This window comes from Rhinatrema bivittatum, chromosome 2 (assembly GCF_901001135.1).
Source record: "Rhinatrema bivittatum chromosome 2, aRhiBiv1.1, whole genome shotgun sequence".
NCBI lineage: Eukaryota > Metazoa > Chordata > Amphibia > Gymnophiona > Rhinatrematidae > Rhinatrema > Rhinatrema bivittatum.
Genome location: NC_042616.1, coordinates 553,726,915 through 553,754,236, shown reverse-complemented (window position 1 = coordinate 553,754,236; position 27,322 = coordinate 553,726,915). Strand labels below are relative to the sequence as shown.

Genomic DNA, 27,322 nt, shown 5'->3' with positions numbered 1-27,322 from the left:
CTCAGTTTAGCTATTTCTTGTTCCTGCTGTTTGTTCAGCTCTGATCCTGTCTGAAAGCATCAGTCACTTCTGAACCAAGATGAGGGTAAAGGCAGGGGCTGGGGGTCTGCAGGCGGATAATGGACAACTAACAGAGATAACAGGACCAACCCAGGTGGCTCACTTTCTCTTCCCTTTTCTGCTGGCCATGGAGCAAGGTAAGCTGCATGCAATTACCGGGGGCTCTTCCCACGTGTTAGCCAGGCCAGTCCATTTACGCCCCTGTCCTTGGCTGCCCTTGCCTTCCCATCCCCTCTCCTATTCAGGGATTCCCTCCTGTCTCCCCTGAAGACCTCCTTGGAGCCCCACCCCCCTCGCACTCATCTGTCCGAGATCTCCGACCCTCTGAGCCTTCTCTACCCAGAGCTGCAAATGTGCTTACAGCCCCTTCGCCTGCCACACATGGCTACCTCTGGTGTCCCAGCACTACAGAGCTTAGACAACAGACCAAACTCATCTCACATTACAACAGAAGCTGCGGCCAGCAGCCCTACCCCTCAGACCCAGCTTCACCTGGGTCCTAGTACTACCTTTCTGCATGGGGGGAGTTTGTAAGAAGGAGGGATACAGCGTTGCAGTGCTGTGGGCAGCTTCCAGGGATGGGAGCACTAAACCCCAATTGGCAGTCTGTAGGGGCGGTGCCACCAAACTGTTGAGGCACCGGGGGGGGGGGGGAGCAGTATTTAGAATTGCCCCTACATGGTCTTAAGGAGCATGACTCCACAATCTCCCTATGCCTTATGCCCCCCTTTTGGCCCCCATGTCTGGGTGGGGCAAGGGGCAAGCAGGGTCAGCTATAGCATACCTGTAGCAGTATATGAACATACCGGTTCTTCAATCTATAGGGCTCCAATATCTCTGAGCAAGTCACCTTGGTTGGCTGATCAGGAGTGGGAAGTCATCACGTCCCATAGTCAAGGTGCAGACACCAGGATAAGGGTTAAACCCCCCCCCCCCCCCCAGTAAGGGTCAAGTAGAAGCATAGGATAACCTGCCAGGAGGAGGCTCTACCCATTTATTCCTCAGCAGATCCCTGCCCTAGTGCAGGAGAGATGCTGCAAACATATCAGGGAAGAGGCAGGGAGTGTGCCTCTTATGCCATCACAGAAGGAAACGCCTGGCCAGATGGCATCTGGCGAACAAGATGCGGTATGGCAATGATAGAAGTGTGAGGGCTTGTGTGCATCAGCTCACGGTTCCTTTTATAGATGTCCAGTATCTGCAAGCAGTGCAGAATTTGCTGTTCAAACGCATCCTGCATTTCAGGGTACAGTTTGGCTTTATTTCCCTGTGTAGGATAGGAGGAGCATGTTATCTGATCCACAGGTCCCCAGTATTGTTGGTCGTTATTAGGCGGCTTTTCTTTTAGTTCCAGCTGGTAGTTGTGTGACAGGAGAAGGGAATAGGACAGCAGCTGGGCTGATCCTTGGCCCCACCCTCATACAGCGTCTGCATTCGCAACTACAACAAAGTGAAGGCATTTTGCATTGCTAATCTCTGGTCCTTGATTAGCTAGTGGTTCTAGTTTTCTCTGGCTGCATGGATCAGTACTTTTAAAGGGGAAGTGACATTCTGCTTCCAGAAAGTTGTTATTGGCAGTGGAAAATTAGTGTTTCTAAGAATTCAAATCAGTTCCCTCCTAAATCGATTCCACAGTAGCTGTCGGTGTACAGTTGAGGAAAATTTATTCTAGAACATTTTCTGTTTCATTCGCTTTAAGATTACTTGGCCATGACTGGGAAATGTTTAAGAACTTTCTTCATGGTGAGGGGGAGCTGAGAAAGCCACAGAAAGTTTGCTGATACATAATCCAATATTTTTAGGTGAAGAACAAATTATGCATTTAAGGAAATTGAATTTCCACCAATCTTATTTGCACCTAAGCATACAATATTTGGTTCTTTCTTGTGGGACAGTGGCCTATGCAAGATAGAACTCTTCAGAAAGGATTTAATGCTACCGGCATCAAATTGTTAGGTGAAAATGCTCATACAGACATGATTGTAAGGTTGTAAGTTTGTTCACATTTCAGATCTCTTTGATTTGGGCTGTGTGGGACAGCACTTCACTATATAAAGGGGTAATGCTTGGTGGGGCCAGGGAGTCCCCCTGACTTGGAATGATGCACAAAGGCCACTGACCCATGACCTATGTTTACGGCTTTGGCACATCTAGCCCATCAGCAATAGGCGAGCTCGAGATTATGCTCTTCCGGTTTGCTTTGCACTAGCATTCTTTGGAGCCTGGCATGTTTACACTGCCATCATGTAAAGCATCACAGCTACATGATTTAATGGGGGATAATCTTATACCTAACATTAACACTCCAGCTCAAGAATGAGCAAGGGACCCAACCCTACATCCAAAAGGAGACAGTCTGTTTCACTTCACCACGATAAATCCCCATTAAGCAGTTACCAGTTTTCAAGAAACCCTCACGGAAGAAGGGCTTCAGAACAAATGTTTCAGCACTCACTCAGCCCACATTGAGTTCTTACTGTGTGCTGCCACCGCCGGCATCACACAGGCTGTTATACAGCAGTTGGGCTGATGAAGGTCAGGAGATTACGCATAATAACTGGCCACAAGGATGGTTCCCCTGCGTGGGTGCCTTTTTGGGCACATGCCAAGATTTAAGTTCTCCTTCATTCACTGCTGTCATCCAGTGTCCTTTGGTGTGCATAGTCAGCTACTCAGCCATTACCGAGAAATGTGGGCTGGACCATCAAATGCCTCATTTGTGAAGCCATGCAGTGTCACCAACTCTGGCCCATAATGCAATAGGGAAGAATGAGTCCAACAGCAGGCCTATTAGGGACGATCTGGCCTCATGGTCTAAGTCTCTACCCTTTACTGGTTGCTGGAATATCAAATGTCTCACCCACAAAGGCACGCGATGTCACCAGCTCCAGCCCATGATGCAGTAGGGAATAGCGAGCCCAACAGCAGGCCAACTAGGAAAGACCTGGCCTCATGGTCTAAGTTTCTACCCTTGACCAGTTGCATTGATAATATCCAAATATATTCTGACACGTCAGGTGGCAGCAGTTTGGTGTTATGTCAACCTTGAGTCCATCCTTACCAGCACCCAGTTCCAGTATTCTGATCACTTCTACCTGCATTCATTGTCACACATACCTCCACGCTGTTCCTGTGCTTCAAAGCTCACCCTTACCTCCACGCACCTTGTATTAGGATCCCTACAGCCAGTTTCCATTACCTCAGGCACTCTCTTGTTAGCATTCAGCTCCAATAGCCCCAGCCAGTTCCCAGCTTTTCACACTCCTGCCTGCACCAGATTCTACTCCAGCCAATATCAGAGGCTTTCCTGCCACCTCTATCTCTCTCCACCTGGAGTCACCCCTGCAGGTGGTGTTTACCACATCTAACCAGTGCCCAGTCGTAACACCTTCCAAGTTCCAAGTCCTCATCTGAGTCCTTCCAAGTTCCAAGTCCTCATCTGAAGTTCCAAGTCCTCATCTGAAGTTCCAAGTCCCAAGCGTCCTCGTCTTGTCTGAATTCCAAGTATCCTCGTCTCGTCTGAGTTCCAAGTTCCAAGCATCCTCATCTTGTTCAAGTCTTCAAGCCTTGTCCAAGTCTCAGTGTTCCAGTCTTGTACCATCGCCTGTCCTCAACCTCTGTCTGTCCTGTTGCATCTGCCGCTCCCAAGTGGCAGGACTGAAAGGGCTATCGAGTGGCCACAGGGCTACCCCAGAGACCAATATTGCATTGCTGGGTCTATTCCAGTGTGTACAGATTCAGCAGAGGTTAGGGCTTTGGTGGTCAAACTGTCCACCCATGCTTGGACACGTCTTGCCTGCCTCGGCGCTTCCACAGAGCTCCTCTCTGCAGTCGCACAGTGGTCCAAGGGCACACCAATCTCCCCAGAATTGGGACTGCTCCCTAGCTCTCCCGCAACAATCAATGGACTAGTGTATAGGGATCTCTTCCTGTGTTAGACCAGCTCATATATAACTTCCAAAGTTGTTTAACAAGCTGTGGGCCAAACTCTTAGTGGTGTACCCTAGAAGCTGTTAGGACTTTTTAAAGACTTATAAGTAGTGTTTTTAAAATATTATTCTTCTATCTTACTTATCTTGTCATTTGTCAAGTAATATTAGGGCTCTAACGCGTGTTATATCATGCAATATTACCGCGATAGTGCATTACAGCTGTGATATACATGATATTTTGCATCTCCCTGTCCACATACCCTCCTCTATTACAATGGCCTTCTTTGCATGCTATTTGTAAGCATGAATAACGCAAATGCATGCAAAGAATGTCATTACTAGGCAATTTGCTATAAATAGTTTATCATGGATGACTGAGAAATAACACCTCTTTGGTAAGCTTTAGATATGTGGCAGGAAGCCTAGGACCCTAACGCAACTCCTGAAGCTCCCGCCGCATATTTAAAGGGACCAGGAAAATAAAATAACTGTGGCCAAATGGGGAGGATGAGTGTGGATCAGTGCTGACAGCTATTTCAACCTGGGGCCACCAGTCGAGGCAGCTCTGACTACCCAAAAATAGAAAAAAATGTTTTAATTATGTGGATTATGACACTGGTCCCTCCTCCAATCTCCATGCCCTCACCCCCTGGCCCCTATGAGGTACATTTACATTACCACCACCACCCTGGTCCCCTTGACAGCAAAATCCCCAGCCCCCCAGAAGGCAAAGTCCCCCCCCCCTCCTCTGGCCTCTCCCAAGGTACTTTAACATAACTCCCTGCCCTCCCCCCCCCCCCCCTACAGCCTGAATCCAATCCCCAGACCTTACCCCAGTCACATAAATGGGGCATGGTCAGGTCTATGCCATTTTGGAAAAGGGTGCCAACCAGAATGGGTGCGAGGGTGCATCCGTCCCTGATGCAAGATCCAGGATAAGATAAGGGGAGCTCTTGAGGAGAGCGAGGTGGGGATTGGGGATCTTGAGCATTCAGAAGGCAGCGGAGGATTTTGCTTTCGGGGAGGTTGGGGGAGCGGAGGGGTGGGTGAGTCTTGTTGTCAGGGGGCCATGGGGACAGGGGTAGGGGGATTTTGCCCTTAGGGGCTGGAGAAGAGGGAGGGGGACTTTGCTGTCAGGGGGCTGGGGGCATGGAAAGAGATCTTGCTATTGGGGGGGCTGGGGTGGGGAAGGGTGTGTCTTGTTTTTGAGGAGCCGTGGGGACAGGAATAGGGGGGTTTTACCTTTGGGGACTGGGGCAGAGGGAGAGGGGAGGGGGATCTTGTTGTCAGGGGGCTGAGGGGGCAAGGGGAGAGGCACTTTGCTATCAGGGGGAATGGGGAGGGTAATGTAAATGTACTTCAGAGGAACTTGAATGTCAGGGGAGTCGATAATTAAAATATTATGCCGCATGCAGAATTAAAACATTTTTTTCCATGTTTAGGGAGTAAGAGCCATCTCGACTGGCAGCCCCAGGTTGAAACTGGTGTCATCATTGACCCCCAGTAATCCTCCCTGTTTGGCTGCATTTTGTTTTTGTGGGGGGCAGTAGCGGTCTTCTGAGGTTGGGGCCGGCATCGCTGCATTGTTTTGTGTCACGGTGTTTGGCCACAGTACAAAAGAAGGCCCCATAGAGCCGTGATGCTTAATTGGGAGAGGGGCCCCACTATCGTGGCAAACCACCCCCCTCCCCCCCCTCGTGACAGTGGGACCCTGCCTGTGAAAAAACATAGTGGCTTGATGAATCCAGTCCTTAATTGGATAAACTGGAACTTATTTGGCTTGCTGGTGCTGAAATGCTGAACGTGCATTATTTTACTTTATATTTTTGAAACATACATGTGGAGCTTTTTTCACGCAAAACTTAAGCAGCACATACCACTGGTAAGTTGCTTTTTACATTTGTAAGGCGGAAAAGTTTCCAACATACACGCATGAGTGAATTACCAATTAGTCCACCAATTTGCCCAGTCCTTCTCCAGGTCATCAAGACCCTCCTGGTTCTTTAGCCTGAATTCCCCCCAGTTCACCCATCCCTCCCACCCAGTCAGTGCTTCACAACAAACGTGTTTAATATCCCCCATGCCAGATAGTGAGCAGGATTAAGTATATGCAAGTAAGTTGCCAAATTACACCTGTAAGTCTCTTGCACACGTAAATGTTGACCCTGTCCTGGAATGCCCCCTGGACTGCCCCTGTATGCATGTGTGTTTAAGGTTTATAAAGTAGCATACGTGCAAGCACATATTTATGTGCGTAACGTTTTGAAAATTAACCTTATAGATTTTGAAGTGCTATCTACGCTGGTACTTTCATTCCCCGACCTAAACACGCCTGCAGGAATGCTTCCTTTCAGTGCTGGTAAAATTACAACCATTGCTCCACAACACAGAGCTACATTCAGGATAGGCCATTCTTAAGACAGCCAATTTTTACATGTAAAGTGCTTTATGCTTGCAGAAATTGTTTTGAAATTGCCCTTTTAAAAAGCACTATTCCATACTATTAAGAAACACTCAGTGTATTAAAAGTATGGAACCAAAAGTGAGTCATACCTATACCTTTGCAGGTTTGGAAGGAATCCAAGCAATCAGTCTAACTACAACTCTAAAATGGCAATCTCTGACAGCATAGAAATTTCAAAATAAGATTCATATAACATTGAGGCCCATTATGATGAAAGCTGATATCCTGTCCTTAAAGCAAGTGTTTAAATTACTGAGATCAGAAATTTCTTTAGTTGTGGCTGAATTGAATAATAAAGCAAGGATTTATAAGATAGTCACTCAAAACAAAATTACTATTGGAGAACAGATCGATAGCAGAGCATGTGCCATAAAAAAAAGGTCAATGTGCTAGGACAAAAACAAAAAACAGCAAATAAAAGATGTCAAAGAAAGACAAGATGATCTAGAAAATCAGAGGAAATCTAATATTAAGATTATTGGATTCCTAGAGGAAGAGAAAAACAAGCATGTCAAAGCGATTGTTAAAGACATTCACAAGCGGCCATTGGGATAAGTGGAAAAAGAATGTGGATAGAGAGAGCCCACAGAATCTGGAAACAAGTCCGAGAGATCCTGCAGCAAGAGTTGTTGAGTACATTCAGACAGGGGTAACTTCTTGTGTTAGCTCCGGTAGGATGGGGAATGTGCACATGTTCTTTTAACATAAAAGGTCTTCTTATAGGAGAGTACAGAGAAACATATTTTCTTATAAAATTCATTCTAAATTTCTGTTCCTTTTTCTTGCAGCTCTGCTCCTAACTCTGCAAACAATTCCCTGTTTTTTCTGCCTTTGGCTAGCAGCTGTGTGCAATTGGGAAAAGGATGGGAAGTTAGTGCAGTGAAACTAAAGCAAAAGCCCAGCCGAAGGTTGATCACAAGAAATGTTTTCAAGAAATAAAAATGACCTGTCAGGAGCAGGTGATAATGGACTTTGCTGACATAAGTGGGGTCTTTTTCTTCCTCTATCCCCCCGCCCCAACTTAGTAAGCAGGAAATCAAAGGTGGCCAGCAGCAATGGACATTAGTCAGCTAAAAGTACCTGGCAACAGCTTACACCAGCCACAATGCTAAGTGGAACTGTCCTAACTGAGACGCTGAATTTCCAAAGTATTTACATGCTTAAATCTGGATTTTGTAGGATAAATTTTAAAAGCTTTGTGCGCATGAAAACCGAAGGATACGCATGTGGCTGGGCCACGCGCACGCCGCACGGATCTTCAAACACCCACGGCCACATGCATATCTCCTGGTACACGAACAAGAAAGGGCAATAGAAAAAGGGGCAGCCCAGAGGCGGGGTCTGGGCAAGGTCTGGGCAGGGTGTGGGTGGGCCTTGGGTGGGCCGGGACAGCACAATTAGGTTCTGTCCCGCTGAAGAGCGCACCGGGATCCCACCGGCCTGCGCAACCTGCTGCAGCTCCGGAGATCGGGTAAGTGCAAAACAAAAAAAAAAAGGGTAGTTAGTGGGGTTTTAGGGGTCAGGGTTAGTAGGGGAAAAGGGAGGCAGGTTATGTAGGGGGTTTATGAAGTTATCTCCCAGTCCGCGCACATGTTACAAAATTACCCCGCCCCCCCCCCCCCATGCGCACGATTTGACATTCACGTGCACATGTGTGCGCTGATATAAAATCAGGCGCGCATGTGCACATGGGTAGCAGATTTTATAACTTATGTACATCAGCGCGCGTATGTTATAAAATCGGCGTGTCTGTGTGTGCATGCTGGGAACCATAAGCACATGGATGCCTGCGCACGGGTCTTAAAATTAACTTTTATTTGTGTAAATACACTTTACCCATATAAGCGGGCTTTTGCAAATTTCTACAATTAATGCCATTCAATTGTCAATAGGTTTTATCCACATTAAATGCACTTAATACAGGTAAATGGCTTTTGAAAATTGCTACGATAGTATGTTACATTTGCAGACATAAATACTTTGAAAATTCACCATGGAACAGCATGGTCCACATCAGAACAAGGCTTTAGGAGATACAAAAGGCCGTGGGCATCAGAGAGAGGGAATAGGTGACTTTAGTTTATTGAACTTGGTTAAAAGGACAATTAAAAATACACAATGCAACATGATAAAATATCAACAATTTATAAGTAAAAAGTACTTAGCTGACCACCGAGACTCCCAGCAGTTGGACTTGTTGAGATCAGAACTAGGAGGTGTCAGGTGTGCCTGTTTAGGGATACAGAGCTGACCTCACTAATCCCATGATTTTTCAAAATGCTATAAATATTAGAGATGTGAATCGTGTGCCAGATCGTCTTAACGATCAAATTCGGCTGGGGGGGGAGGGGGGGGGAAATCTGATCGTTAAGATATGCGAATTGGAATCGTTTCCGATTCCAATTCACATTGCTAATTTTTTTTTTAGGGAGGCCCGCGCCGCTAAAAAAAAAAAACCCACCCGACCCTTTAAATCGACCCCCCCAAAACCTTTTAAAATTACCTGGTGGTCCAGGGGGGCCTCGGGGGGCCTCGGGGAGAGATCCAGGGGAGCCTCGGGGAGAGGAGAGATCCAAGGGGGCCTCGGGAAGAGATTTCCCGTTCCCAGGCATCAGCTGTTCTAAAAAAAAATGGCGCCGATGCCCCTTTGCCCTTACCATGTGACAGGGTATCCGTGCCATTGGCCGGCCCCTGTCACATGGTAGGAGCACTGGATGGCCGGCGCCATCTTTAAAGATGGCGCCGGCCATCCAGTGCTCATCAGCCCCTATTATACTATATAATAGGGGCTGATGAGTAAAGATGGCCAGTGCTCATCAGCCCCTATCTACCTTATAAATGGCCTGTGACCGACGGCCCGCAAATGCGCAGTAGAGACCAGCTCTACCGCGCATGTGCGGGCGAGCACGTCGCTCTGAAGCAGCTTCAGAAAGAAAAAAAAATGGCGGCGTCCAGTGGCAGCAGCGGCGGTACTGGCAGCAGGCGGCGACGGCGGTAGCGAGCGACGGCAGTAGCGGCGACGGCGGTAGCGGGCGGTAGCGAGGGAGGGAGAAGAGAGAGAGAGGGAGGGACGGACTGAGTGGGAGGGAGGGACGGAGAGAGAGAGTGGGAGGGAGTGACTGAGTGGAGAGGGAGGATTGAGTGAGGGGGAGGGACTGAGTGAGAGGGAGAGGGGGGACTGAGGGAGGGAGTGGGACTGGGAGAGAGAGGGAGGGAGTGGGACTGAGGGAGAGTGAGTGGGACTGAGTGAGTGAGAGGGAGGGGGGAGGGAGTGACTGAGTGGGAGGGAGGGATTGAGTGAGGGGGAGGGACTGAGGGAGGGAGTGGGACTGAGGGAGAGGACGGAGGGAGTGGGGACTGAGTGAGAGTGAGTGGGACTGAGTGAGTGAGAGGGAGGGAGAGAGGGGGGAGGGAGTGAGTGAGACTGAGTGGGAGGGAGGGACTGAGTGATAGGAGAGGGAGGGTGGGGAGGAGTGGGTGAGGGAGGGGAGAGAGAAAGAGGGGGAGGTGAGAGACAGAGGGATGTAGCCCGTTTTAACGGGCTTAACGGCTTGTTATACTATATAATAGGGGCTGATGAGTAAAGATGGCCAGCGCCATCTTTAAAGATGGCGCCGGCCATCCAGTGCTCCTACCATGTGACAGGGGCCGGCCAATGGCACGGATACCCTGTCACATGGTAAGGGCAAAGGGGCATCGGCGCCATTTTTTTTTAGAACAGCTGATGCCTGGGAACGGGAAATCTCTTCCCGAGGCCCCCTTGGATCTCTCCTCTCCCCGAGGCTCCCCTGGATCTCTCCCCGAGGCCCCCCGAGGCCCCCCTGGACCACCAGGTAATTTTAAAAGGTTTTGGGGGGGTTGGGAGGGGGGGTCGATTTAAAGGGTCTGGTGGGTTGTTTTTTTTTAGCGGCGCAGGCCTCCCTAAAAAAAAAGGGTCGGGAGGGTGGGGGAGGCTAAGGAGGGTCAATTTAAAGGGTCGGGTGGGGTTTTTTTTTTATCGGGCCATCGGCGCCATTTTAATTAGTGGCAGCCAAAATGGCGCCGATGGCCTGAGAGCGGGAGATCGCGCCGGGACCCCCCCCCCCCCCCCCACTGGACCACCAGGTAACTTAACATTTTGGGGGAGTTCGGGAGGGTGGGGGAGGGTAAGGAATTGGTTTTAAAGGGTCGGGGTGGGATTAGGGGTTGTTTTGGTGTGCCGGTTTTCCCGCCCTCCCCCAAATAATTCCCGTGCCCTATTTAACGATACAATACAAATGTCCCTGATGATAAATCAGGGGCATTTGTATTGTATCGTGCACTCTAACGATTTTGGACGATTTTAAAATTATCTGACGATAATTTTAATCATTCAAAAATGATTCACATCCCTAATAAATATAGGTAATTTCCTACATTTATCACAACCACTATTTTAACATACCGTTCAGGCAGGAGAGAGACAGAGAGAACCTTTACATAGGCATCAATATGTCACTCTCTATTTATACATCATGGTAAATAGTGCAATGCGCATTAGCATGCAAATGCAACATTTGATATGGGGGGGGCGGAGAGAGAGAGAGAGTGTCATCAATATGTCACTGTCTATTAATACCACTGTAAGAGGGGGCACTTTTAAATCAGAGTGGGGTTTGGATTGGGTGGGGTAGTTTTACTTACACAGTAGGAGGCACGAACAGGAAAGTACAAATCACTGAAGATTTTCAGTCTCTACCTAGCTTCTAACAAGCTAGGCAGAGAGTGCATTGTACAATCCACTCCTCCTCTTGTACCTGTCATCAATAGAAATAACAGAAAATCTTCAGTGATGTGTACTTTCCTGTTGTACCTCCTACTGGGGCAGATTTTAAAAGGGTTACGCGCATAAGTAATGCGCGTAACCCTTAAAAAAAAAACGAGTGCGCCAAGCCTAATTTGCATAGGCTCGGCGGTGTGCACAAGCCCCGGGATGCGCGTAAGTCCCAGGGCTTTGCTGGGGGGGGGCATGCCGGAGGCGAGTCGGGGGCATGTCAGGGGGGCGGCGCGATGTTCGGGGCGTTCTGAGGGGCATTCTGGGGGCGTGGTGCCGGCCCGGGGGCATTCTGGTGGGCATGGCCCAGGCCTCCGGACCAGCCCCTGGGTCGGGTGATGGCGCACCAGCGGGCCACCGGCACGCGTGATTTATACCTGCTACGAGCAGGCATAACTTTTGCAATAAAAGTAGGGGGGGTTTAGATAGGGCTGGGGGGTGGTTTAGGTAGGGGAAGGGAGGGGAAGGTGGGGGAGGCAGAAGAAAAGTTACCTCCGAGGCCGCTCCGATTTCGGAGCGGTCTTGGAGGGAACGGGCAGCGCGCACAGGGCTTGGCGCACGCAAGGTGCACAAATGTGCAACCCCTTGCACGCGCCGACCCCGGATTTTAAAAGATACGCGCGGCTACGCACATATCTATTGAAATCCGGCGTACTTTTGTTTGGGTCTGGTGCGCGAACAAAAGTACGTGCTCACACTTTTTTATTAAATGTACCCCACTATGTAAGTAAAACTACCCCACCCTATCCAAACCCCACTCTATTTAAAAGTGCCCCCTCTTACAGTGGTATTAATAGTGACATACACAGGCTGAAAACTAATCAGAGGGGTTATGTTAAATGTATTAGATATCCACAGATTGGATTAACCTCCAACCCCAGAGAAATATGTGATGCTTTTGTTGTTTTTTTCTCCAAGTTATATACCTCAGAGTTTTCAAGAAACCTGGACCTAACTGATGAGCTACTCAATGATTTATCTTTAAAGGGAATTTCTGATGCAGTCTGAACTTTTGTAGAAAGCAATTTCTTGTCAAGTAGTTGAAGATGCTATAAATGGATTGAAGATTGAGAAGTGCCTTGAATGATGATAGTTTTTCATTGACTTTATAGACACTTTTCAGACCATCTACTTTTTAAAATGGCAAATTCTAATAATGATGTGCAAGAAGGAATCCCTCTTCCAGAATCAATGATGCTAGTAATGATTTCAGTGGTCCATAAATCTGTTAGAGATTCAAAGCAATGTGGTTCTTTTTGCCCCATAATCATTGCTTAATTGTGATATTAAATCTTTGGATTGGAGCACCTTCTCCATTAGTTGATTCATAAAGATCAAATGGTTTATAGAAACATAGAAACATAGAAATGACAGCAGAAGAAGACCAATAGGCTCATCCAGTCTGCCCAGTAAGCTTTCACACTTATTTTCTCATTCTTACCTGTTACTCCGACCGCTGAGTTCAGGGCCCTTATTGGTAACTTTTTTTATTCTAATTTCCTTCTTCCCCCGCCATTGATGCAGAGGCTTAAGGTCTGAGAGTAGTAACCATCATATAGAGCAAGTTACCCCAATGTTTGTTTACTCATACTGCTCAGACCAATGCCTTGTTGTCTGTATGAAATCCTATTTCTTCATTCCCCCCCCTGCCGTTGAAGCAGTGAGCTGTGCTGGATATGCATTCAAAGTGAAGTATCAGTCTTAATTTGTTAGGGGTAGTAACTGCCACAATAAGCAAGCTACTCCTATGCTAACTTGTTTACCCAGACCATGCAATTCAGTCCTTGTTGGTTGTTGTCTGAATATAAATCCTCTTTTCTTCATTCCCCCTGCTGTTGAAGCAGTGAGCTGCACTGGATATGCTTTCCAAGTGAAGTAACAGGCTTAATTGGTTCGGGGTAGTAACCGCCACAACAAGCAAGCTACTTCCATGCTTATTTGTTTACTCAGACTGTGCTACCTTGTTGGTTGTTGCCTGAATGCAAATCCTCTTTTCCACATTTCTTCTTGCCGTTGAAGCATAGAGCAATGTTGGAGGCACATTAACTGTGTGAACGTTTATTGAATATTAGTCATCAGGTAGTAGCTGTCATTCCTGCAAGCCACCCCCATACCTCTTCTCTTCATTCCCATCCTCCAGGCTTTATGGATCCACAGTGTTTATCCCATGCCCCTTTGAAATCCTTCACAGTTTTGGTCTTTACCACTTCCTCTGGAAGGGCGTTCCAGGCATCCACCACCCTCTCCGTGAAGAAATACTTCCTGACATTGGTTCTGAGTCTTCCTCCTTGGAGTTTTAAATCGTGATCCCTGGTTCTTCTGATTTTTTTCCAATGGAAAAGGTTAGTAGGGGTGTGCATTTGTTCCCTACGAATCGGGAATCCACAACGTATAGGGCCCTATTCGTTGTATTTGTGGGGAAGTGAAACGTATCGCGATTCCCCACAAATACAATGAATCTTCGCCGAATTATTTGGCCACCTAAATGAGCCAATTTAAACAAACCCCCCCACTCTCCTGACCCACCCCCCCAAGACTTATCAAAACTCCCTGATGGTGCGGGGGGGTCCGGGAGCCATTCCCTGCACTCACACCCTCGCCTGCCTGTTTCAAAATGGTGCCGATAGCCTTTGACCTACTGTGTCACAGGGGCTACCGGTGCCATTGGTCAGCCCTGTCACATGGCCATCAGTGCCATCTTGTGCTCCTACCATGTGACAGGGGTGAGCAATGGCACCGGTAGCCCCTGTGACATAGTGAAGGCAAAGGCGATTTTGAATACTGGCATCCGACAGCCGGAGTGCAGGAGGTCACGCCCGGACCCCTGCTGGACTTTTGGCAAGTCTTGTGGGGTCAGAAGGGTCCCCCAAGACATGCCAAAAGTCCCTGGTGGTCCAGCGGGGGTCCGGGAGCAACCTCCTGCACTCCGGCCATCGGATGCCAGTATTCAAAATGGTGCCAATCGCCTTTGCCCTTACTATGTCACAGGGGCTACCGCCGAAAAGTTGCTGCAGCTCTCAAGTAGCTGAACAGTAATTAAGAACAATTGTTGTCACATGCTGCAGCTCCCAAACTCTGTATTCACAGTTGCATTCAAACTAAAGAAAAAGACAACATAGGCTGCTTTTGTATAAATATCCTAGCTGCTGATTTAGCTGCTTGGGCATAATTAACAACTCCCAATTCCAAAATAAAACCTTCATTATTTCCCAAGCTAGCAACTAATAGCACCAGGTTTCTAAACATTTTTCTGTTTTCTTTAACAGTGCCAGTTACTTAGTTCCAATAGGCCTTTTCCATAATCTCCCTGCAGAATAGGGTGGGGAAGTGGGGACAATTTCATTTTGTTTTTCTTTTCAATTTTGGGGGGCTTTTTCCCCATGAATTTAATTTTCATGTACTGTTTATTTCATTTCTTTAGTTTAAAAAAACTAAATAAAAATAAAAAAAAAGAAGCAGAAAAACAAAGGGGGGCCATCCCAGAGCCTCCTAGGCCTTCTATCCATCCCTCCCACTTCATAAAAATCCGGGGCATGAAACCTCACAGTTCTCAACTTACCTCATCTGAGGGGTATCTGCAGATGAGGTTTAGGACCCGGCCCAAGCTGGGACCTTGCATGAAGCCTGATTCAAGGTCATAGCAACCTACCATGGCTTAGGCTTTTGCAAGGCCAAGGCCTTATCTGCAGATGCTCCCCACATCAGTTAAGTGTGGGCCAGTGAGGATCCTGGCGTAGGGCCTATGCAAGTTGCAGGCTTAGAGGCCCGTTCCCAATGCCGGGACCTCAACCAAGACCCAGGCCCAATACATGGGCCAGGCCTGGCCTGGAGGCGAGGTCCCAAAACTTGGGCCTCGGCCTAGACCAAGACCCAGACAAACGTCCAACACTGCCAACCAGCTTGAAGTCTGAGGCCTGATGCTGGGGCCTCGGCACAGATCCATAACTGATGCCAGGGCCCATCCCGGAGACCAGGTCCCGAAGCCTAGGACTTGGCCTAGGCCAGGGCCTAGACCTGTACCCAGACCCAATCCCAGGGCCTGGCCCAGAAGGTGGGTCACAATGCCTGGGCCTTGGCCTGGAACCAGGCCGAAACGTGATCCTTTCCTAGAGGCGGGGTCCTGATGCCAGGGACTCAGTCTGGACCATGGCCTAACATCAGGGCCCAGCCCAGAGGCTGGGTCCCAATACCTGGGCCTTGGCCCAGGGTCAGGCCCCAACCTGGAGACCAGGCCTCAGAGCTCCTCTTCGGTATCTTCTTTCTTCAGTTCTCCTTTGCCAACTGACACCATCCACTGGGGTTGTTGCTCTGGAGTTAATGAACTCCAGTTCATCCTCTCCAGTGGAGGGCGGCATTTTAATGTATGGCAAACACTGAAGGGCCAGTATTTGTAGAGCTAAGTTGGGGAAGCAGTGAAGTGTAAGTAGCTGGGGGAAAGTGAAGAGGAACAAAGAGAGAGTGCCCTGGCCTGCCTCTCCAGTCCTTTGGATTGACTCTGGAATAGAAGAGAACCCTTTTTCAGATATATTTCTAAGTAAGACCTGGATGATATGTCCATCAGACACAAGGTGAGTAGATGACCCTGTGTCGGTCATCTACTGCATTGTCAGTGCTGTGGGAAAGATCAAGAGAGATTCTGCACAACTTTTGGGAACAGCAGAGAACCTGTGAAGGAAGGAGAAGAGTGTTAAGGTTTACAGAGACCTATAGAACATAAGATGTGTGGCTGTGGAAATAATTTGGAAGAATATTGAATTTGGTTTTTTGTATCTGTATTTCCCTACTATTTCTACTGTGGACTTTGTTTTTGTATTGGCTGAAATCTGTTTTGGTTTTTTTTTCTAAGTTAACTTTCTTTCTGTTTAGAACACATCCTGGTATGTAAACATTGTTTTATTTTTTAAGGTATTCTTTGCCCTGTTTGGCCTTGCAGGTAGTTCTGCCCCATTCCCCTGCCCTTCTCCAGTTGAACGACTGCAGTGATCTCCAGGTCTGGGAAGGTGTCTCCTGGACAAGGGGAGATTACAATTTACTTTAAACAACACAATACAAATTGACTCCATAGGTTGTTCAAATTTATGGTGGCTTACTTTTGCATACTTAATTGTACAGATACCTTGAAAATATGGCCAATTTAAGTTGCTATGCGCTTTGCAAATAGGAAATGGTGTTGGTCCATTCTAATCACTGTTGACTGAATAAATCCCATAGTGTTCATTTACAGTGATACTCTTAACTAAACAAATGTGTACTGGTCCTTCCAGAAGGCTTGGTTCACAGCTCTTAATTATAGTCTGGACGGGTATTTTGGAGTTGAGTAATCACTCTTGTATGTTTTATAAACAAAACTGCTTGCTTCATGGTTCCAGAAATACATTATTACTGCAGCACATTCAAAACAGAAAGAAACCATCTGGTAATATTAAACAGATCTCAGATCCTTAGTCCAACACAGATTTAAGCTATACATCCTTTATAAAGGTATAGGACTGAGAATTTTAGCCACTGCAGGGTCACCAGGCAAATAAAGCAGCGTTTCATGGATCCATTTTCAGGTTTCTTTGCCATAGAGTTATAATTTTTGGAGACTATTTTCAAGCTTTCTGCATTGGAACAAAGGCCACCCATATTTCTTACCTGTGGATTTTGCCTTGTTTTTCCAAAGGAAAGCCACTTGTTCCTGTTTTGAATATTGTTGGAAAGATAGATGCGTAGATTTCAAAATGCTGTCTACATGCATACTTTTCCTCTCCTGATCTATCTGTGTCCCCAGGAATACCTCAAATGCTTTTTACATGCGCAAATTATTTTGAAATGTTCCATTTTTGATAGTAAAAGAAGCGTTTACATTTATTCCATAAGCATCTATCTGCATATCACTTTGTACCATAGAATCCTAACCTCAAACTGAGAAACAGAACTCTAACACTTAAAACTGAATCAAAAGGCACCATTTGCATGGATCTCCACAGGCATGGTGTATCCCTTAGAATTAATTTTCTTATTGAAGTAACCATGTTAAAAGCAATAACATAAGCTCAACCAAACATCATTAAGCCTAGAAATAATTTCCAACAGGCAAATGAGGCTAAAGTGTATGCTCTGCTGTGAGAATTTCATCCAGTTCTTCATGAAGCCAGAATTAACTTCTCCTGTTTTATAATGTTCCACCCTAGAATGTGTGACACAGGAGAGGGACTATTCACCTTTCAAACGAGAGAAGGAGAGATGATCTACCAGAAGGTGCATTCTGCAACCCTTGCAATAGCTGAGCAACATGAAAGGCTGATGCTGGAAATGGAGAAGAAAGCAAGGGTAAGACCCCCCAATCCCTACATCACATCTTGCAGACTGTTGTGTTACAGCTTCCAGTGGTCAGATTTAAAATTGTGAGAATCCTCTTGCTAATTTGTAATGCTGGCACTTTGCATAGCAGAATCAAAACATTTAATAATTTTGGATTCTGCAGCATGAAATTAAAAGGTGCTCCCACAATAAGACGCAAAATGACAAAGTACTGAAACCCATATATTTAAATGTATACTATAAAATGCATGAAAAATGTAACTATGTTCTATGACAAAGCAGTATGTCTCAATTTAACATATGCAAACTTTGATATGGTAAGAATCCCAACTTCAGAAAGTAAAATATAGCTCTGAAGTTAGGATTCTTAGATGCAGATTTGCTTTTTAATATGTCTTTTTTAAATATTTGTAGCACTATTCTTTTGTGCATTGTTTAGGGCTGATGATTACCTTTAAATAAATCTGAATTTATTTTAATTTAGTTAAAATAATGTATAATCGAAAATGGCCAGCAGCCAATTTTAAACTAAGACCAAGTGACTAATCTAGACACCAGAAATGAGTCTACCTAGATTTAGGTCCCTCAGCCATAGCCAAAAATAGGTAACTAAAATGTATCCTCCGCTATTCCCCACCCCCCTCCCTCTCAATCTGCAATCTTTTTCTTCACACCATCCAATATAAGAAAGATACACCAGCTCGTTCCTCCTCAACATAAAGATTTGGGACCCCGAGGCCTCACACTACTTATGCAACAAAAGATCTGACATTCCTGGTCCTCTGCCTCTCCAACTCACATAACAAAAGATCCAGGACCCCCCCCCCCCCATCACCACCACCACCAACACACACACACTCAACATTTCCCACTCCCACTACACAAAAATCCACAAGCCTGGGCCTCCCCAAACACTTACTCTTTCAATCTTCTATTATCTTTATTAACAGTTCTGGAAAATCTTCTCTCTAGAATGGCAGGAAGTGTGTGATCTCCCTCCTGCCAGAGCCGGGGACTGACACTGAATGATTTCACCTAGAAACCAGTGGCATAATTCTGTGTGTCAGTGGCTCAGGAAGGAAGGAGATTGTACCCCTCCCGCCAGCCAAGAAGAAGACCATTTGGAATACTAAGTAGATTTTGGATGGGTGGCAGAAGATAGGGGGAGAGACCCAGATTCCAGGATGTGAGGGAAGACCATGGAACCCACATCTTTTGTTACACAAGTATGAAGGAGGCCAAGGGGTTCTGAATATTTCTGTTATGGCAGTGGGGGAAAGTGCTGGTACTAAGGGTATACAGAGGAAAAAATGTTCATTTGGTTCATTTGTTCATTCAGTTCATTAGTTTCAAGCAAATAAATGTTGTGTTTATTTGTTTTATTCGTTTCTTTACAATTAAAATCTAAGGGAAAAGTATTTTTGGCTCCAGAATTGGGGTTTTCTTATCAATTCTAATAAAACTGATGGGAAGACATCATCAGAAGGGTGAAAGCATGCCAACCTATCAAGCCTATGTCAACATGGAACCAAAAGTAGCATGAATAACCTAAGACACTATAAAGATCAAAGGGATACCAGAAGTGGTAAGAGTTCTCCAAGGTCCAGTCAGAGAGGCAAGGAATCAGCAAGAGGGGGAAGAACACCCCAAGGCTTCAAAGGAGGGTACCATTCGTGGCATCAAGAGTGGCATCAACATCCGAAGGCACATTGAAAAGGGAACAAAGCAGAAAGGGTGACAAGAAAAACCACAGAGTGGCATCAACCACCAAGGCACCAAGAGAGGTGTAAAGCAGCACCCATAGGGGAAAAACGCCCCAAGGTATAGAGTCTGAGTTATGACAGCAAGGCAAAGTAACAGCAAGACCCTCAAGGTGTAAAGTCTTTGTATGACAGAAATATTGAGTGGAAGAAAGACACCTAAGGTGTAAGATAAGGGGTAAGGCAGGAAGGCAGAGTGGCATGGGAGATATCTGTTTTCCTGTTGAAGCACCTGCCACTTTTCAGATTTAGTACAAGAGAAAAATCTTTAATCAGTATCACTTTTATAACATATGCTTTTATTATGTTCCTACTCGAAATTGATCTTGCTGCTGTGCGGACTTTTGGATTTCTTTTAATATTTCCTTTCTGATTGAAACTTTTTTCACAATCAGAACATGTAAATCATCCCCTATCAGTTTGGCTTTATTGGCAATTTGTGAGTTTTGCTTTATTATAAAAGGCTTTTTCATATTCTATAACTGAAAAGATTCTTCCCTTTGTTGATTTTCTGGTATTAGTGCTCTTTTCCTACTGAAATCTTTACCATATTCAGAACATGTAAAATATTTCTCATGTACAGTTTTTCTCTTGTGCCTGCATTTCTTCCTTCTGACTGAGTGTCTCTGGGGACCACACACCCCAGTATAACAAAGAAAGAAGAAGGGTGAGGAAACTAGGCTGGGAATCTAGAGATGTCAGCAAAATAGAAGGTAGAGAACCAGAAAAAATATGGGGTGGGAGAAGAGACATATTTTTTTCTTTTTTCAAAAAATTATTTCTGGGGGTAAAACACCCAATTTAACCAACAAACAAATAGGGCAGGAGAACTATGGGGGATGGGATTGTAAAGGGGTACATCAAGATGAAGAACCAGAAAAGAAGTGGGGTGAGAGAAGAAACTTTATTTTTTTTTTCTTCAATTTCGTTTTGGGGGTCAAAGCACCCCAGTATAACCAACAAACAAACAGGATGAGAGAACTAGGCTGAAAGCCAAACAGCAAATAGCACAGATGCACCAAAACTCCCATGCTGGTCCAATATAGGCATGGCAGGAAGGTATACTAACAGCATGATCCATGAGAGAGACAGAGCGGTAGTAGCAAGACACCTAAGATAGTATATTAGGGAATGGTAGGTAGGCTTGTGGAAGCAGGATGAATTTGGTGGTACATCTGAGGCATGGCAGGTGGGCAGAGTGGTAGCAGCAAGAACCCTAAGGTAGTATATAAGGGGCATGAAAGGTAGGCATGTGGCAGCAAGACCACTAAGGTGGTATATCAAGGGTATAGCAGGTAGGCAAAGCAATGGCAGCAAGATCCCTAAGAAGGTACAACTGGGGCATCCCAGGAAGGCAGAATGGCAACAAGTCCTTCAAGGTGCTTTTAGTCAATTTACCACTCAATGTAAATTCTTGAAACCCAAGAAAAAGCAGACTGATTTTCAAAAAGACCAGCTTTTCCATCAATTCTAGTACAAGCCTTTAGCAATGAGGGCTCATGATGTTCCCAACAATTGAGAAGACATATTCATGGGGCACACTAGTTGATGGACAGGACAGATTTTGCTGGCTAAGTCTGGCCAGACTAAGGTCTTTAATTCTCAATATTCCAGCACATCTGAACCCGTGTCCTTGATAGTCTCTGCAAAATAGCCTGTCACAGAAATTTGTGCTGGGTTCTCTTTTCCTGGAATAGGGCAATGGTCTCTCTTACCAATTGCTTTAGCTATGGCCTATTTCAGGAGTGATGTTTTTTTGCAGGCAATGTGGCTTTGGCATATTGAGGAAACAGCAGCTGACAGGATGCTGCTTCTGCTTGCACTACTCTCTGAGATGGGAACTATTTCCTGTGCTGCATACACACTGTGCAGACATCTTAGGTACCAGCATAACTTTCATGAATGTGAGATGCTGGGACTGCAGTGTGAGACTCCCTTTCACCTATGGATTATAAAGTGTAGCAAGCTTATATACAGCATATTGTTTTTAGTGAGAGGTTTCAGTCTATCTTGCACCTGCTACTACAAGAAGTCCAGAAACTGCAACACCTCTGCTTCTATTCCTTTTTGTTAATAGAGATGTGAATCGGAACCGGAATCGGTTCGGATTCCGGTTCGGATTCACATGTGGTTTTTTTTCATTGGGCCCGATCGCGGTTTTGTTTATCGGCTGCTCCCGAGCCGATAAACAAAAAACCCCACCCCGACCCTTTAAAACTAATACCTTAAAACTAATACCCTCCCGACCCCCCCAAAAACTTTTTACAGGTACCTGGTCGTCCCGTGGGGGTCCCTGGAGCGATCTCCCGCTCCCAGGCCTTCGGCTGCCACTAATCAAAATGGCCTTTTGCCCTTATCATGTGACAGGGTATCCGTGCCATTGGCCGGACCCTGTCACAATGTAGGAGCACTGGATGGCTCGTGCCATCTTGTGCTCCTACCATGTGACAGGGGCTGACCAATGGCACTGGTAGCCCCTGTGACATAGTAAGGGCAAAGGCTATCGGCGCCATTTTGATTACTGGCAGCCGATGGCCAGCGTGCAGGAGATCTCTCCCGGATTCCTGCTGGACCACCAGGGGCTTTTGGCAAGTCTTGGGGGACCCTCCTGACCCCCACAAGACTTGCCAAAAGTCCAGCGGGGGTCCAGGAGCAACCTCCTGCACTCGGACTGTCGGCTGCCAGTATTCAAAATGGCGCTGATAGCCTTTGCCCTTACTACGTCACAGGGGCTACCAGTGCCATTGGTTAGCCCCTGTCACATGGTAGGAGCACAAGATGGCACCGGCCATCCAGTGTTCCTACCATGTGACAGGGTCCGGCCAATGGCACGGATACCCTGTCACATGGTAAGGGCAAAGAGCCATCGGCGCAATTTTGATTAGTGGCAGCCGTCGGCCCGAGAGTGGGAGATCGCTCGAGGGACCCCCACTGGACCACCAGATACCTGTAAAAATGTTTTGGGGGGTCGGGAGGGTGGGGGAAGTTAAGGGATTAGGTTTAAAGGGTCGGGGTGGGTTTAGGGGTTATTTTTGTGTGCCATTTTTCCCGCCCACCCCCAAAATGATAAGAGAACCCCCACGATCAATATTGTGGGGTTTTCCTATCGTTTTGGGGGAGCCCCCGATTTCTGATGATTTTGAAAATATCGTCTGATATTTTCAATCGTCTGAAGCCCGTTTCACATCCCTACTTGTTAATGAAAGCCTCCAGAATATTCACTGTAGAAATGACTCTGCCCAGATTGGAGCTTCTGGAACTCAGGTCCCCCATGGTATCTTTGAAGGGCTTCAGGACTTGTACCAGCTGCTTCATCACTACCCAATCATGATGCCCCAGGGAGCAATGCACACCTAGCTTTGTTTCCAGAGACAGATTATAAAAGGGTGTATGCTGCTCCATTAAGCTCTTCAAACTCATACAGGTGGAATTCCAATGGGTACCAACATCTTGAATCGGATGCTTGTGATGCATCCTGAATTATTCCTGTTTCTCACAGAAGAGCTCCCCCACGTTCACGCTTCTATGGAAATGCACTGCTTTTTTCCTGCACCTTTTTATCAGTTTGTTCAAGAATGGATTTCTGTCATCAGTGGGTCCCAACCTCAGCATTCCTAACTGTCAGGTGCAGCAAGCAATGGATACCCTATAGGCCCCCATCTTCTGTTACCTTTACCATATTTGTACCACAATCTGTAACAAAAAAACTTGAATGAAGAATCCTGTCCCTCTGGTCTAACTGCCAATCCTCCAGCATCTTTCACAGATAGAATATTACATGAGGTATAGGGGCTATGCATCAACTGGGTATTCAGCAAATCCCACCTGCATCACGATGCTTCTTATTGCTAGAGCTTCTACCTGACCTTCCCAGAGCCAGGTCCCAGCAGTGTACCATTAGGGAGAGGTAAGCGTGCTGCTCCATTTATCGCTGGTGAAATACATGCTTGTTACCCCTGCCCACCTAATGCCAACCTTAGATGACTTTCTAACCTTTCCCTTCTGCTGCAAAACAAGGAGAGAAACAGGTGATGGTGGGGGGCACATGATTTCCATATTTCAGTTTCTTCTACATTGAGCTGCATTCCTCTCCTGCCATTCTAGACCTAATAAAGTCCCTCTTCAATTTTAGATCCAAGACTGCCTTCTTTATTGCTCCCTTTCTCAACCCTGCCAACATCCCCTCCTTTCTATTTTCCTGACAAGATAGAATTTGTTGCAGTGCACTTCCTACTGAGGGTTTGGATATTTCAAAGGAATACTGATACTGTAATTTTACTTCAATTCATAGTACCACTCACTGTATCAAAAACTGTGTCTTACACACACACACGTACATAAGAACATAAGAAGTTGCCATACTGGGTCAGAGCGAGGGTCCGTCAAGCTCAGCATCCTGTTTCCAACAGTAGCCTATCCAGTTACAAGTACCTGGCAAGTACCCAAGCATTAAATAGATCCCATGCTACTAATGCCAGTAATAGCAGTGGCTATTCCCTAAAAGGTGAATTTTAAGAGCCCTATTTGTGCCAAAGCTGAGGGATATGCACAGAAGTTGGACTGGCGTGCGCTGCACAGATTTTAAAAAGCACGCGAGCACATGCATATCTCCTGGTACGCACTCAAAAAACGTTTGCAAAAAAGAAGCAGGACATAGCCGTGGAATGGGCAGGGTATGGGTATTCCTAGATTTCTCAATGAAATCTGCACATAAGTATTTATGTGCACAAGCTCGCTCCAGGATCTCCTACTGCATAACTTCATTTGTGCTATGGATGGCGTGTAAGTCCTGAAACAAAAAAAACTAAAGAGGTTAGCGGGGTTTTAAGGTTGGGGCTAACTGGGTAAAAGATAGGCTAGTTAACTAGAGGGGTTCAGAATGCCTTCTGAAAATCCAAATACACAACATCTATTGGTTCACCTTTATCCACATGTCTTTTAACCCCTTCAAAAAAATGTAGCAGATTTGTAAGGCAAGACTTCCCTTGGATAAATCCATGCTGGCTGTGTGCCATTAAATCATGTCTTTCTATATGTTCTGCAATTTTGTTCTTTAGAATAGTTTCCACTATTTTTCCTGGCACTGAAGCCAGGCTCACTGGTCTGTAGTTTCCCTGATCACTCTGCAAGTCCCTTTTATATATCGGGGTTCTCTCGCCACCCTCCAGTCTATTGATACAATGGATGATTTTAATGATAGGTTACACATATTTTTTATAATAGATCTGAATTTAATTTTTGAGTTCTTTTAGAAAGTTGGAGTGTATACCATCCACTCCAAGTGATTTGCTACTCTTTAGTTTATCAATCTGGCTTACTACATCTTCCAGGTTCATCATAATTTTGTTCAGTCCATCTGAATCATTACCCTTGTAAACCATCTCCGGTATTGGTATCTCCTCAACCTTCTCCTTAGTAAACACTGAAGCAAAGAATTCATTTAGTCTTTCCATGATGGCTTTATCTTCCCTAAGAGCCCTTTTAAGCCTTCAATCATCTAACGGTCCTACCAACTCCCTCACAGGTTTCCTGCTTCAGATGTATTTTTTAAAGTTTTTATTATGAGTTTTTGCCTCTACAGCCAACTTCATTCCAAATTTCCTCTTAGCCTGTGTTATCAATGTTTTACATTTAACTTAGCAATGCTTTTGCTTTTTCCTATTTCTACAGATGGATCCAACTTCCAATATTTGAATGATTTTTTTTGGCTAAAATAGCCTCTTTCACCTCACCTTTTAACCATGCTGGTAATCGTTTGGCCTTCCTTCCACATTTCTTAATGTGTGCAATACATTTGATCTGTGCTTCTAAGATGGTATTTTTAAACAAGTCCACACTTTTTACAGCTGTATCTTTCAGTTTTTTTCTATTTTCCTCATTTTAGCAAAGTTTCCCTTTTGAAAGTTTAGTGTTAAAACTGTTGACTGATATATTGTCCCCCTTTCAGTCATTAGTTCAAATTTATTCATGTTATGATCACTATTGCCAAATGGCCCCACCACCATTACCTCTTTCACCAAATCCTGCATTCAACTAAGAAGTAGATCTAAAATAGCTCCCTCTCTCATCAGTTCCTGAACAAATTAATCCATGAAGCAGTCATTTATTCCATCCAGGAGCTTTACCTCTCTAGCATGTCCTCATTTTAAATTTATCCAGTTAATATTGGGATAATTGAAATCTCATATTATTACTGTACTGCCAAATTGGTTAGCTTCCTTGATTTCTCTAGAGGATGGGAATAAATAAAAAAGCTAAATCTAAGAGTAACATGGGGGTAACCTGCACGGAGTGGCAGTTAATACCTTGGGAAGCTTGCTGGGCAGACTAGATGGACCATTTTGGTCTTTTTCTGCTGTCATTACTATGTTACTGTTTCATCATCTATCTCATCACATATATGGTTTATATATGCTGTGTTGTGTGCATTTATGCTGATTGACTCCACACAAAAAAAAGATGTTAAACACTAACAGACAAAAAAGAATGACAGCCAGGTAAGACTCTTCTCTTCAGTCTCTGAGTGTGCATTGCTCACCTCACTGGTGTTCAGATTGACAGAGAGACAAAAAATCACTATCACTGCCACAACTGTAATTTCCACACTGTCTCCCACTCTGACCTTCCCTGAATGAAGAGAAAATTCAAAGCCAGCAGTAATGCACTACCTCTCTTTCTGGCACAGTGAGTGTGTGAGACCACTGAAGCACAGAGAAAAGCAAATGCAGCCTTTTACTAATGCCAAATCCCAAAGTTTACAAGCTTGTTTAAAACTGTGAGAGCTTCTAGTACCATGTCCTTCTACACACCATGAGTTAGAAAGGAATGACAGACATGCTCAGACTTTATGGTGGGAGTGGGTCAGCATCACTTGATCTAGACAGCTGCAATAAGTTAGTTAAAAACGATGCTACTCATCTGGCTAGTCTCCTTGCCAATTTGTCCTGCCTTGTCTCTGACAAAATGGTGAGGATACACAGCCAAGAGCTGGTTGCTGTAGTTAACAATTCTTTTTTCTCCGCAACCCAGACAGAGAAGTAGAAATCTATAACCACATTCACATACATAAAAATATCAAAAACATAAGTGTGAGAAAAAATAGCTATGAAATAATCCTAAAACCTCCTTGTTCAAACAGTATTCACTGTTTTAATCCAAATGCACAATCTCAATCAGTTACCTGAAACAGGCCATGTTTTGCCATTAGACTGCATCAGGAGGGACATCTCTACAAAGCAATGTATGGTAACTCTTGTTTTAAAAGCTGTGTAGGAAATAAAATGCAATGTTGAATTTTTATAGATAGAAATACCCAGTGAAAAAGGGAATAAAATAGTAGTGGGGTGTATTACCATCCACCTGGCCAGAATTAACTAACAGACAATGAAATGCTAAAAGAAATAAGGTAAGCTAACAAAATCAATAGCACAGTAATAATGGGTGATCTCAATTACATTGCATCAAAGGATTTGCAATTTTAATAGCATAGACTAATGTCTTAATACTTTTGTTGCATTCAAACACAATTTTTATGGAACTTTTAGGACCTTCATATCACCTGCGGTTAGTAAGTATACCACTTGTGCTTTTGCCGCTATGGGTCTTTTTTAATCATCCGTCCGTCAAAACACTTCTCATTTGTTTTTTGTTATGTAATTTTTCTTTGTTTTCTTTTAAATTATATTATAAAAGTTATGGAGATTAGTACTTCCCTTAACTTGAGCGAACTGCGCTTTAGAGTCCAGAGTGAAGTCCGATGTGTCCACGTTTCGTGAGCTGCTGCCTCAGGGACTTTTCAATGTAACTCACAACTCACTGTTGCAGGATGACTCTGGTTACTCGTTGACAGATAATCTCCCAGCTTTCTTCAGCTTTCCATTTTAAAGGAGGTCCATCTTATCTTTTTCAACCCTGCCACCATTTTACTCTTTCAGCGTGAGGAAACTCATACAAAGATGAGATTTGTGCAAAGATGAGATTTGTTCTCTCATCCTAGCTTGATGGACTC

The 27,322-nt window shown here is 45.3% G+C and overlaps 1 protein-coding gene across 1 annotated transcript in view; it reads left to right on the top strand.

The window, feature by feature from the left end:
• Positions 1–27,322, top strand: part of DOK6 (docking protein 6) — a 1,072,962-nt gene that overhangs the window by 797,573 nt on the left and 248,067 nt on the right. The window contains exon 6 of the mRNA XM_029590909.1: positions 17,425–17,563. Within this exon, the coding sequence (XP_029446769.1) occupies positions 17,425–17,563 (139 nt within the window). The remainder of the gene's footprint in view (positions 1–17,424; positions 17,564–27,322) is intronic.